This window comes from Macrotis lagotis, chromosome 1, assembly GCF_037893015.1.
Source record: "Macrotis lagotis isolate mMagLag1 chromosome 1, bilby.v1.9.chrom.fasta, whole genome shotgun sequence".
In the NCBI taxonomy this organism is placed as follows: Eukaryota; Metazoa; Chordata; class Mammalia; order Peramelemorphia; family Peramelidae; genus Macrotis; species Macrotis lagotis.
This window is the reverse complement of record NC_133658.1, coordinates 95,006,910-95,019,521: the sequence shown is the minus strand read 5'-3', so window position 1 is coordinate 95,019,521 and position 12,612 is coordinate 95,006,910. Positions and strand designations below refer to the sequence as shown.

The following is a 12,612-nucleotide window of genomic DNA, read 5'->3' as shown; positions in this document are numbered from 1 at the left end:
AACTGGTTCAACAAAAGAAGTGCTTAAATGGGTTTGAAAATAGAAGTTTAAATGGGTGCAGCTACTCACTTTTATTTCCTCCTGGACATCAGGATTACGGAAATTTAAATCAGGCTGTTCTTTCATAAACTGGTGAAAATAACATTGTTTTCGCACTTCATCATACTGCCAACTAGAGTTTCCATAGACACTCAACTATCAAATAAAGAAGAAGCCATTGGCTGTTTAATATAATGCAGATGACATCAGAGTCAATAATGAAAAGGAAACTGTTCCCCAACTCCAATCTTTCACAAATTTCTAAGCATTTTCTTTTTATGAAAAGTACTTTGATAAATTAACTTCACTAAAATATCTTCAGTTTTATCAAGTAAGTTTTGGGCTTGCATGTTTGGGAAGGTCAGTTAAAAGAATGTTTCATCTCACTTACTCTTCATAAAAGTCACTTAAAATACCATCATGTATGGGTGGAAAGGAAAAATTTCAACAAAAGCAGCATATCTGACATGAAATAATTTCCAGAAACTTATTTTGTATCAACATCCAAATTTTGGACAAAAAAACTGAACAAGGCAAGGATATGTAGAGATTCCCTAGAGATTGCCTTCCGGAATGATAACAATAAAATGCAATAATATATATGAGGCTACTACTATGTGAATGGCACTGTCTTCTCTTTGATTCTCTCAAGACCTCAACTCTGAGGATGTTATTTCCCAGGCAGAGGATGCAGGAATATAGTCACTCCTCTGCTCAGATCTGAGATCTCTCTGGGAGTTACTCCATCCTAATTTCTGGTGACATCCAATTACATGTTTCTGTTGGGTTTTATGTTTTTATGAAAAGTAACCAGGTACAAAGGTAATGAGGAAGTCTATGTGCCAGGAAAGTTTACTATTTCTGCTGACTTCTTCATATGCAAGTAGAATTATGCAATTACATATGCAATTACAAGACCTCACTCCTACATTTTATTATCTGTCATTGCCTATTTTGACCTCCAATTTTGCTGAAGTCTACATATCAGGACATAAGTAACTAGGATTCTATATGGCATTAATTCAGCTCATGCCTCTAGGTTCTGTTTTTTAGGTTTTTGCAAGGCAAATGGGGTTAAGTGGCTTGCCCAAGGCCACACAGCTAGGTAATTATTAAGTGTCTGAGACTGGATTTGAACCCAGGTACTTCTGACTCCAGGGCCGGTGCTTTATCCACTGCGCCACCTAGCCACCCTGGTTCTGTTTTTCTATGAAGGTTTTATCCTATTTTGAAAAATCTAGCTGTATTAAATTTTGTACATTTGTTCAAAAAAGGCTATAAGTTATCAGATTTGTAATAGTTTAGTGATTTAAACAAAATGAAAGATTTGCTTCATTCACAAAAAGGAAGGAAAGCAATACACTTACCCAGTTGTTGAGTGGTGTGGTTTTGCCACCTACATGTGTACAATTATGCCAAATGTAATAATCTGTATATTTTCCCGTCCTATTCCGACTCAGTTGAAACCAGCTATGTTTATCACTTGTGTGATTTGGTATGAAATCCATTATTATCTTCAAACCTTAGAAATAATGAGTGAAAATGTTAGAAGATACATATTATGAAAATTAAATACATAATTCAAGAAAAATATAGAATTGAAAGATTTAAAGCACTTAAAAGTACTCTTTCCCTGCCTTCTCTGTTACCTTTATCATGCATAACTGCAACTAGATTCTCAAATTCTCTCATTGTTCCAAAAATGGGATCAATTTCTCGGAAATCTTCAACACCATATCGGAAATCTTTAACAGATGATTTATAAAAAGAAGTAATCCACACATTCTTTATGTTTAAACTTATGATATGATCAAGTTTCTCTTGTATACCTAAATTGAAGAAAAATATTAAGAAAAAAGAAACATTAGGTTCATTGTTTTTAAACATGATTTATACTATTTTTTTTAAGTTTGGTTTTTTTTTTTTCCCTGCAAGGCAAATGGTGTTAAGTGGCTTGCCCAAGACCACACAGCTAGGTAATTATTAAGTGTCTGAGGCTGGATTTGAATTCAGGTACTCCTGACTCCAGGGTCTGTGCTCTACCCACTGCGCCACCTAGAACACCCTGATTTATGCCATCTTTAAAAGGGGAATAAAAAATAAGTTTAAAGTACTTATTAGAAATGATGTATATGTTGTTGACAGAAACATTTGCAGCTTCATTCACATCATTTTATCTTAAATATCAAGATTCACTTGTTCTGTTCTATAATCAGTTGACCCTTAAATTAGAAATTTACATTCCCAAAAATAATAAAGAACTTTTCAATGGAAAAGTTGAGGTTCAAGAAAATCAAGTGACCTGTTAATGCTCAAGGATACACATAAATTGCTTAGACACTTGTGTTTCATCTTTAAGGCAGCAGCCCAAATCTAGACTCAGAGACTTGATTTCTTTATTTAAATCTCTTATGACTTTATTACCTTCTCCAAGTCATTTGGCCCCTCTATGTCTCAGTTTCCTGTTCTGGAACTACACACATGGTTGCCAAATGAATGAACGATTGAGTAAATGTTTTCCATTTACTCAATAGTATAATCTGACATCATAAAATAATTTTTAAAAGATCTTTTTGCTTCATTCACAAAAGAATTTTTTAATAATCTTTTTGCGTGTATTTATCACTGACAATATCTTAATGTGCATAAAGTACTGTGCTCCTAATCCAATTTTTTCTAAAAGTGCTGTAAATTTTATTGCAAAAATTTTATTTTGTAAAAAAGGAAATATTTAATTGGTGCTCATGACCACAGAATATGCTTTAAGAATACTGATATAATAATCTAAGGATGAGAACCAATATGTTGGAAAACCTTGGAATAAAAGCATGTTCTCCTAAATTGATGTCCCAATGACTAGAAGGCAATTGGTGAATGGTTCAGTCAGTCTGAGAAGAAGGGAGCATTCCAAAAGAGCCTGCCCAGAGTCATACACCTGGTTAATGACAAAACCAAGTCTAGAACAAAGATGTTCTGATTTATTCATTGCTCTTTCTTACTACACTATACCATTAGGAATAACACACAGGACTGATTTTTTTCCAGGACTGAATATACGTTACATTGTAAAGAATGTAGTTTCTTCGGTTTTAAGGGAACTTTTTTTGTTCACTTGGACTCTGTGCTTCTCACTTTATTTGCTTATTTACTAACTCAACAAATAAATTTATTGTGTAAATACAATGTCACATAAAATAGTTCCAGTCTTCAAAACTCTTCTGTAGTAAGGGATGTAAGTCTTTCTCAAATAATAACACAAGGAGAGTTGGGTGTTAGAATAAGAGGTCTTTATTTGACCTCAGATGAACTAGATTCAAAGTCTGCCTTTAGTACTTACCCAATATCTCCCCCATTAGAATGACAGTTCTGTGACAGCAAGGACTGTTTCCCTTTTCCAATTATATCCATAACACTTATTAACCACTTAATAAATATATCATTCATTAATTCATACCTCTAAATTATTGGGCAAATTAACGAGGTTAAGTGACTTTCCATTTAAGTGACTTTCAGTTCTAGATCTAGGATCCTAAGACACAAAATCCTGAAGGGGTAGGAAAGGAGGGATTGAGTCCAGTTGAGGTGACTATAAAAGTGTTGAAGAATGGATAGTTTTTCAAGAGATTTGGAGAGTAAAGAAATAAATGAGGGAGGAGGTAAATGTAAGGTTTTTTTTGTTTTAGGAGAAAACTTTGGTACTTTATTCTGTTTAATGTTTGCAAAGTGCTGCACACACACACACACACACACACACATACAGACACAAAGTACAGTCAGTTATAACTGGACATGTGTTAAAAATAAAAATTATGGGAGCAGCTAGGAGGCACAATGGATTGAGTACTGGGAGTCAAAAAATAAAAATTGCATAATAAAATCCACAATGCTTATAGTAAAAAATAGGGTTAGGAGCATAGCACTTTAAAATACTGCCAGTGCCATGACACACACACAATAGATGAGAACCTAATCAAAATAGCAGCACATTTCGATATGTTAAATGATTAAGAAATACATAAATATGACAATAATAGTAGCCAGTATCCTGTCTCAGGCTGCTATTTACCCCCAATGTCCAGACTTCCTAGGACCATGGTTCTTACTATACCAGAAGATATATAGGAAATAATGTGGTGCATGAACTTGACAAAGCCCTGAAGTCTGCCTGTGGGATGGAGTACAACTTGCATGTTTTCATGAAGGGCCACCATTTCTCTTCTTGGATAGGATGGAGTATAATTACCATTAAGTGTAAATTGTACACTAATGTTATCAAAGTGTTTTCGAACAAATCTGTATTTTCAAAATAATCATTAGAGCAAAATTGATTGAATAAATTGATTGAAGGGAGCCATGGTCCCAAGGGGTAAAAGGTGTTGAGCAGAAAGGGGACTATAGGAAGGAAACAGTGTGACTGGGACACTGAGTCCTCCAAGGGGAAAGGATATGAAGTCAGTCTGGAAAGATAGGTGATAGAGCAACAGAAATGAGATGACTAGATCCAGGTTTCAGGAATAGCAGCTGAGCAGTTGTTGGATTATATATGAAATGGCTAGAGCTACTGATAATTACAAAAATAAGTATGTATATATATTATACATATACATATACACACATATATAGTCAGTCTTTTGTGTTCTATATAATGTAAAGTCAATGCAAATCCTTTCTGAAATATCTTTTTATTATTTCTTCATTATTATTATTATCTTACTATTATTAGTATTTTATTAACTCTTTTGCTCTGAGACTCCCATTGCTGACTTTACAACTCTGCTAAAGGGAAAGGTATTTATAAGGGCCTCAGCATCATAGAAATGTGAGATATTTACATCCAATTGCATACCAAGTTTTATCAGTTCTACCTGAACAGCATGTCTCACCTCTAACCCCTTCTCTTTGATCACAATGACACCACCCAATGATCAACACTCATTAGCTCTTGCCTGGACTACTCAAATAGGCTCCTAATTGAATTCCTAACTCTTTGAAGTCTTTGTTCCCCCAAACCATCCTCCTCACAGTTCCCAAAGTGAGATTCCCAAAGGTCTGACCAGTCACTCTCCAGTTCATGAGGTTTTGGGGATTCCCTAATGGCTTGAGGATAAAACATTAACTTTGGTGGTTTGAGATGGCTCCCCTATGCCTTTCCTCTCCCTCACACATTCTACATCCCAGCCCAATGACCCAGCCACTGTGCCTCCACATTCCACCTCTTGACTCTGTGTCTTTGTGTGGGCCATCTGTCATAGCCAGAACACCCTCCTTGCTCCCTGTGGGTCCCTAGTGGCATTCAGTTCTCATCTCAAGGTCTACACCCCCACAGGAGGTCTTTCCTGATCCTCCAGAAGCCAATCCCTCCCCTCATCCCCACCCTGCCCGCATTGGTCCCTTCTCTTTACTTTGTACAGAATTGATATCTATTTAAAGGTTTTGGCTTCAACCTAGAGAATGTAAACTCCACAAGGCCAGGCACTGATTGGTTCATTTTGGAGTCTGTATCCCCAGGGTCTAGCATAAAGCAAGCACTTTAACAAAAGCTTCACACGTGCAAGTTCTCCATCTGGCCAACTTGCAGGTTCCTGACCTCGGTTTTTCATCTATCACATGCCACCCCCCCCCAATGCTTGGAAGCTCTGTCACCCTGAATGTTTGACTTCTTCTAAGTCTCAGTTCAGGTGTCTCCTGATCCCTCTTAGAAGAGGAGGAGGTGATAGAGTCAAGAAAACCTGAGTTCAAGACCAGCCTCAGATAAAGACTAAATGCATGACCTTGGATAAGTCACTTAAACTTCTATCTGCCCCAATTTCCTCATCTGTAAAATGTGGACAACCTATCCTCTAGGGTCATTGTGAGGATAGAAAGAGATAATATCAGCATAGTACTCTATAGATACTTCATACAGATCTGAGTTCTGAAGACTTTTAATTATCATTTATTAGATTCCTTCTCTCCTATGTGAACCACCAATCCATATATTATATCGTCTTTAAGCTGGGCACACCATAATAGGAGCTTTAAAAATGTTTATTGGAATGAAGTGAGTTCTTTCATTCATTAGTATTAAATACACATAATAGGGATGGCTAGGTGGGACAGTGATAGAGCACTGGCCCCTGGAGTCAGGAATACTTGAGTTCAAATCTGGCTTCAGACACTTAATAATTACCTAGCTGTGTGGCCTTGCAAAAATCTAAAAAAAAAAAAAAAATGCACATAATAATCTTAGGACTTTCCAGACCTCACAGAAATGTCAGAATTAAGAGGTAAATGGGTGAGAAACCCATCCTGGTCTACAAATTGCTATTTAAAAAGCTGTGTCTCTATTTGATGTGTTGTAACCATTACACTGGCTATGTAGCAGAAGCCCTGGGGTCTTCTGGCTTCAAGTGGTGAGACCCTAACCAAGGAGAAGAGAGAATGAGTACTTATTAAGCCCCAGGTTTAATTCTCCCAGCAATCTGGGAGGCAGATGCTGTCATTAGCTCTACTTTACAATTGGGAAAACGAAGGGCACCCCAGGGTGATGAGACCTGTGGAGGGTAATGCAGCTAGCAACTATCAGAGCTCAAATTGGCCCGCAGGTCCCCAGACCCAGGGCTCTACTCTCAGCAGATGCATTAGTACCTGTCCATAGAAAGAGTTTTCACACTTGGAGTTCTGAATACTAAGGAAGTCAGATATCTGGAGCAAAACAAGCACAGCCCTCCCTCCTTTCCCTTTCCCAATCAGACTTCCTTTTAAAAGAAATCATAGAATATTATTTGCTCTCCCTCAAGTAAACCAGAGAATTTTCCCTAAAGCTTTTCTTCTGCCCACTGCTGTATCTGGAGCCATACAATAAATTCCTTGGGAGGAGAAGCTTCATTCTCCTCTCCAGTACTTTAATTCCAAAATGTGCTAATTGGGATGTCCAACAAACATACATGTCATGATACCATGTCAAGTTTCTGCAGTTTATTTTAGAGGCTACCACTGAAACAACCTGATTTATTCCTTTCATGAAATTACTAATAAGCTTGATATATTGATTATCAAAATATCTTCTTAATCTGTCCCATCCAGATGCTTTTCTTAAGATGTCTTTGTCTCTGTTGGTTCTTGGTTTTAGAGCTCTATTTTGTATAGCCTTTGGACATAGTAACAAAAGATTCATTCATTCATTCATTCATTCAGTCCCAGCACATGCAATTATATGATAACATAAACCAGTTTTGTTTTTAATATTTTAAAGTCAGTTTTACTAGTTTTTCTAGATAAAACTCGTGTTTTTAGCCAAGCAAGAAAAATTAGCACCCCTCCTCTCTATTTCTTTCTTGTTCCTTAGATGTAAAGTGAATCACTGTAATTCTTTGGGAATGAATTCCTAAAGGTGTCCCCATAATCCCATCTGCAACAGTTCCAGCAGTCTTTGGCCTAGGGTGGGAACATGGTAATGTTAGGATATTAGCAATCTAAGGATGAAAAGGACCATAGAAGTCATCTAATTTGAACCTTTTCTTATTGTATAGATGAGGAAATTGAGACACAAACGTATAAGGTGGTGAGGAGAGGAGCTGGGCTCTCTCCTGAATGCAAATCCAGAGCTCTATGCTAGACCAGACTGCATTTATGCCCTTTATTTTCCCCAACTCTCTATTTTATATAATACCAGTGATATTAAGGTTAAAACTAAATACTAACATTTAATAAATAATTTTCTGATTTTATCATCCCTCTTCAAATCATAAATGAAAGACTACAAGTTTCAGCTTACTTGTACAGATGAGTGAAGGAAATCTGTGTGGGAAGAAGGTGGGGGGTAGGGGAAGAAGGATACAGGATAGACAGGGTTAGTCAGCAAGGGACAACTGTAAAAAATTACTGTATGACATAGATATAAATTGAAGAGATATAAGAAGTTATGAATTACCAAATTAAAGTCACAAGGGATAGAAACCATCTGTCAATTTGCGTTACAAACCTCTAAGCTTTATTTTACTTGTCTTTGACTCAAAGCTTCAAAAGACTAATGTTTTTCATTAACCAAATGAAATGCTATTTTGTTAAAGAGACAAATATACTTAGTGATTTTTTTTTTCATCATTAAGGAAGAAGAATCTTGACCATCCCAGCAGTCACAGGCATAACGAATTTCTAGAGTATTAGAGGGAACAAAAACCAAAGCACATCTTTCCTTTCTTCATTAGTTCTAACAAATATTTATGGGCACTAACCTTTCAGATCACCATTGCCATCCTGGTTGCTGTCCTTAAAAGAACGTGGGTAGATCTGGTATATAGGACTGGCTTGCCACCAGTCAAGACACTTTGGAGAAAGAATAATAATTGCAGTGGTTGAACTTATGAGCACAAGCACAGCCGCAATGATGAGCCAGAACAGGACCTCTCGAGTGACTCTGTACCTTGCTTGGCTAGAGTACAGAAGCAGGACTTCTTTGGGCATCCCCGCATAGGGCTTGATAGTTGTAGGGTCCAGCTCTTGAGGATGGATGTCTATAGTACTTGTCTTCAGTGGATCTGCCTGGTTGCTGCCATCAGTTTCTCCTTCGGTGACTGCCTCGTTTTGCACAAATCCATTGTTAGTGTGACCCTTCATACTCATTCTGATAGAGTCCTTCTTACTTTCATCATCAGCCATGTTTGCTGCTTCTTTCAGGGAACTCTCCTTGCAAAAATATCTTGAAAAAGTATCTTGCTTAGTGAAATGGTTCTTGGTGTAATTAGCTTGGTATGGTTTATAAATAAACCTAGCTGGTCAAAGTTCAACCAGGAAAGAAAGGGTAAAGGTAAAGGGGATTAAAAAAAAAAAGACTTCACTTTCCATATAAGTACAAGGGGGAGGGGGGGGGAACTAAAGCATTAAGTTTTAAGGGGGGAAAAAAGGGACATAAGTACACCAAATTGTATTATTTTGCCCATTTTGTTACATATTGTATAATTATGTTGTGTTAATTGTATGGGTGTATGTATATGCCAGCAACTACTTCCTCCTGTGCTGATGAAGTATGCCTTATTTCCTAATGGAACATTTTGTTTTTCCTTAAGAGTTGTTTAATCATTGGTAAGTAGAAAATGCTGACATTTTCTGCCCTTAAAAATATGCTAATTATCTAAAAATGGTATGTTTTCCTTGAAAACAATGATTTATGGTGTATGTCATTTATTTAAAAGCACTAACAGAAATGAATTACTCAGATAGTTTTTATTTAATTTTTTTTATTTATGGCAATGGGATTAAATGACTTGCTGGAGGTCACACAGGTAGGCAATTAATAAGTGTTTGAGGTTGAATTTGTACTTAATCCTCCTGACTCCAGGGCTGGTGCTCTATCCATTATTACTCTGTGGGAGATTATGGGCAATTTTTTTCCTTTTTTTTAATTTTCTTTTGCTTCCTTCCTTTCCTTTCCCTCCCTTCCCTTCCCCCCTTCCTTTCCTTTCTCCTTCCCTTCTCTTTTTCCTTTCCTTTCCTTCTTTCCTTTCTTCCTTTATTTTTCTTTCTTCCAGTTTCACTGCTGTTGCCTGTAGCTATGATCATTCATAGACTGGAGAAAAGTGAGTACATATACAGCATCCAACCCACCTGAGGCAGATTCAGCAGTTTCCAGAAGGGGAGTGGGTGCATTACTCTATTTGCCTGGGGTGTGGGGGTGGGGGGAAGAGAGGGGAGAGAAGACATGAATCCTCTCATCCTCTTGTGCTATTTATTTGCAGAGGTAAAGTAAAAACTTCTTACTTTTTGGAGGGTCTACTAAGAGAAGTAGAAAAAATTCAATAGAAAAAGAGAAGGCAAGCTTGAATATCAGACAGGAAATCTCCCTATAGCCACAGACATGTGGAAAAACCAGCTTCCAATAAGTCCTTTGATTTGCAGCTTATACAAACCTAGAGATTACTAGGAATGGACTTCCTGAGTGAGTTGCTTTCTCCTTAGAAGAGATGAGATTCTATCTTGATCCCAAATCTTAGAGCTTATTTGTTCTGATATATTCTATTATCTAACCTAATATCTATAAAACTGCCCTATTTCTATTTGTAATTTACATTGATATAAAGCTATTCCTATTGTCTTTTGTGTAACCATCATTTGGTAACAGGAACATGACAGTAAGATAAGGGTTACCCCTCTTTTTAAGGACCAAAAAAGTGCTAAATCCCTAAAAGAGGACATAGCCTAAATAGAACTGATGTGTGATAGATAAGCATTGTTGCTTATGTATGGTGTATGGAGTGATGAGGGAGGACTAGCCTCTGTGGTGTGAAGGCCTGTTCATCTACCTTTGGTGACCACCTTCACCTGTGACTACAAGAAAGTTGTAGCTTACACAGAGACCACTCCCCAGGAACCTGTTTTAGCAGATGGGCTAAAGTGCTGAGGGCAAGTGACAGGCCTCAGACTTAAGGTGAGCTAGAGACAGACAAGTATAATCCAGACCCACTAACCCTGCCAGCCCTGGAAATAGGAGCAAGGAGGAGAGATTACTTAGCCACAGTGTACTCTGTGCTGCACCTTTGTCTTTTCCTTCCCCTCTGGGCTACATAAGGGCCAACCATGGCCCTCCTCCTACTCTCTGTCTCTGTCTCTTTCTCTCTCACTGTCTGTCTCTGTCTCTGTCTGTCTGTCTGTGTCCTCTCTTTCTCTCTCTGTCTCTCAACATTGCTGCTGGTATAAAAAAACCAGCAACCATAAACAGGACCAAGGGATGGCATTATTAGGAGGTGGCCTGCTTTCTGACCACATACTCAGTATCTACCCAACCCCCACAGAAGATGGGGACAGTCCCTCATAGCCCTCTCATGTGGAAAAGGTTTTGTATTCCCTTACCCCACCATGAGGCTCTCAGAGAGGGGCAGGTTCTGGTTAAAGGGCTAGAGAACACTGAAGGTTGATGAAGTTTTAGATGAGTGCTGTTGTGGTGATGTCATTCAATCCGGTCCAGCTCTCCATGACCTCAGTTTGAGCAAAGATCCTGGAGTGGTTTGTCATTTCTCCACCTCATTTTACAGATGAGGAAACTAAGGCAAATAGGATGAAGAACAACTAATGTCTGAGGCTTCCTGATTCCAGGCTCAAAACTTTACCTAGTTGCCCCCAAACATTTATTAAGCACCTACTACAAAGCAGACATTGTGTATGCTAAGTACCCCGTTGATTAAAAAAAAGGTAAGACAATCCTTGTTCCTAAAGAGCTCACAATCTAATGAGATGACATGCAAAAATATAAATACAAAGCAAGTTATCTATAGGATAAAGAGGAAACAACAGAGAGCTGATAGTAGAATTAAGGGATTTTAGTTGGGACACAATGGAACCTGGAAGGTAGAGCTGAGGAAGGAGAGAAGTCCAGGCATGGGAGATGGCCAGAGAATAAGTCCAGAGTCAAGAGATGGGAGTGGTTTGTTCATGAAACAACCAGGAGATGGAAGAGTGGATGACAGATATGAACATGTTTTATGTCCTTAAGAACTCTGTCTCCTTAAAGAGAACTGTGTTAAGCTGTCTAAAACATCAGTATTTTGTCCTAGCCTTCACTAAATTGTCCAGATCCCTTCACTAAATTGAATTCAATTTAACTAAATGGAATTGAGAATGATTTCTTCCCCCTCACTAAAAAAAAAAGGACAAATACAGAGTGTCCCAAAAGTTTTAGTGAAGTTTTAAGCTAAATTAAGATTCTGGGGAATACTTTCTTCAATAGAATGATGTGTGTATTCCCCTTGCTAGAAATGGATGCCTTTGTATCATTAATGGTCATCAATATCTCTTGGAGGCCTAAAAGGTCATGTCCAGTTTTAAGGCAGTCATATTTGTTTATGAGCAAGGAAAGAATTATTTGATCTTTAATGGATTTTTTGTACATGATAATGTAACTGAACAAACAGTCCTCAGTTGAAGGGTACATGAGGAATCCCAACAATGATGGAATGCGAACTATCCCAGGCAGATTTTAAGATATTCTAACAACATATTAAAGAAATTTTTGAGGTTTTTCATTTTGTCTTCTATTATTATTGTGTTGCTGTTATTGGAGAGATCAACCAGAATTGAACCATATAGACTTACTTTGATTCTTTGGTGCAAGTCAAAATGGGGGAGGCACTTAAAAAGTCAATGGTTAATTCTCTAAAGGAACCCAAGGATATTTCTGAAATTAGAAATATGGAAAAATGGGTCAACTGTGTACCTCAGCTAATCTACTAAGCACAGACAGGTACGTCATCGGTTTTTTAAAGTTCCCACTCTCACTCTTCAACTGTGACCTACAATTCTCTCTAGAGTGTTCTGTGAGGGGCCCTGGCAAAACTCAAGGTCCAGGCGTCTGGTCCCATCCTGGCAGAAGTGGTTATTGCTTACACATGTCAGACAGAGAATGTGTACTGTCCTAGAGGACCCTCTCTGGGGTTTGTGTCATTTTGTTTAGCTTTGTGTCTTTTTCCTGAGCATGGTTGGGGAATCCTGAGCTAAATATCCCTTAGTCCTGAGGGCACCTCTGTGAGTCTGAGATGACCAGAGCAGTCAAGACAGGATGTCAAGAAAAGATAAGGAGTCTGAGATAGCCAGAGCAGTCAA

General features: G+C 37.9%; 1 protein-coding gene across 2 annotated transcripts in view; it reads right to left on the bottom strand.

The window, feature by feature from the left end:
• LOC141501201 (amino acid transporter heavy chain SLC3A1-like) overlaps positions 1–12,612 on the bottom strand; it is a 78,699-nt gene that overhangs the window by 20,212 nt on the left and 45,875 nt on the right. The window contains exons 2-5 of one of the 2 annotated variants that reach the window (XM_074204980.1): positions 8,256–8,788; positions 1,689–1,868; positions 1,407–1,561; positions 70–195 (exon numbers count right to left, since the gene is read on the bottom strand). In XM_074204980.1, coding sequence (XP_074061081.1) covers positions 70–195; positions 1,407–1,561; positions 1,689–1,868; positions 8,256–8,679 — 885 coding nt within the window. In that variant the 5' untranslated portion in view covers positions 8,680–8,788. Of the gene's footprint in view, positions 1–69; positions 196–1,406; positions 1,562–1,688; positions 1,869–8,255; positions 8,793–12,612 lie in introns of both variants that reach the window. The other variant, XM_074204969.1, reaches the window with a different exon arrangement.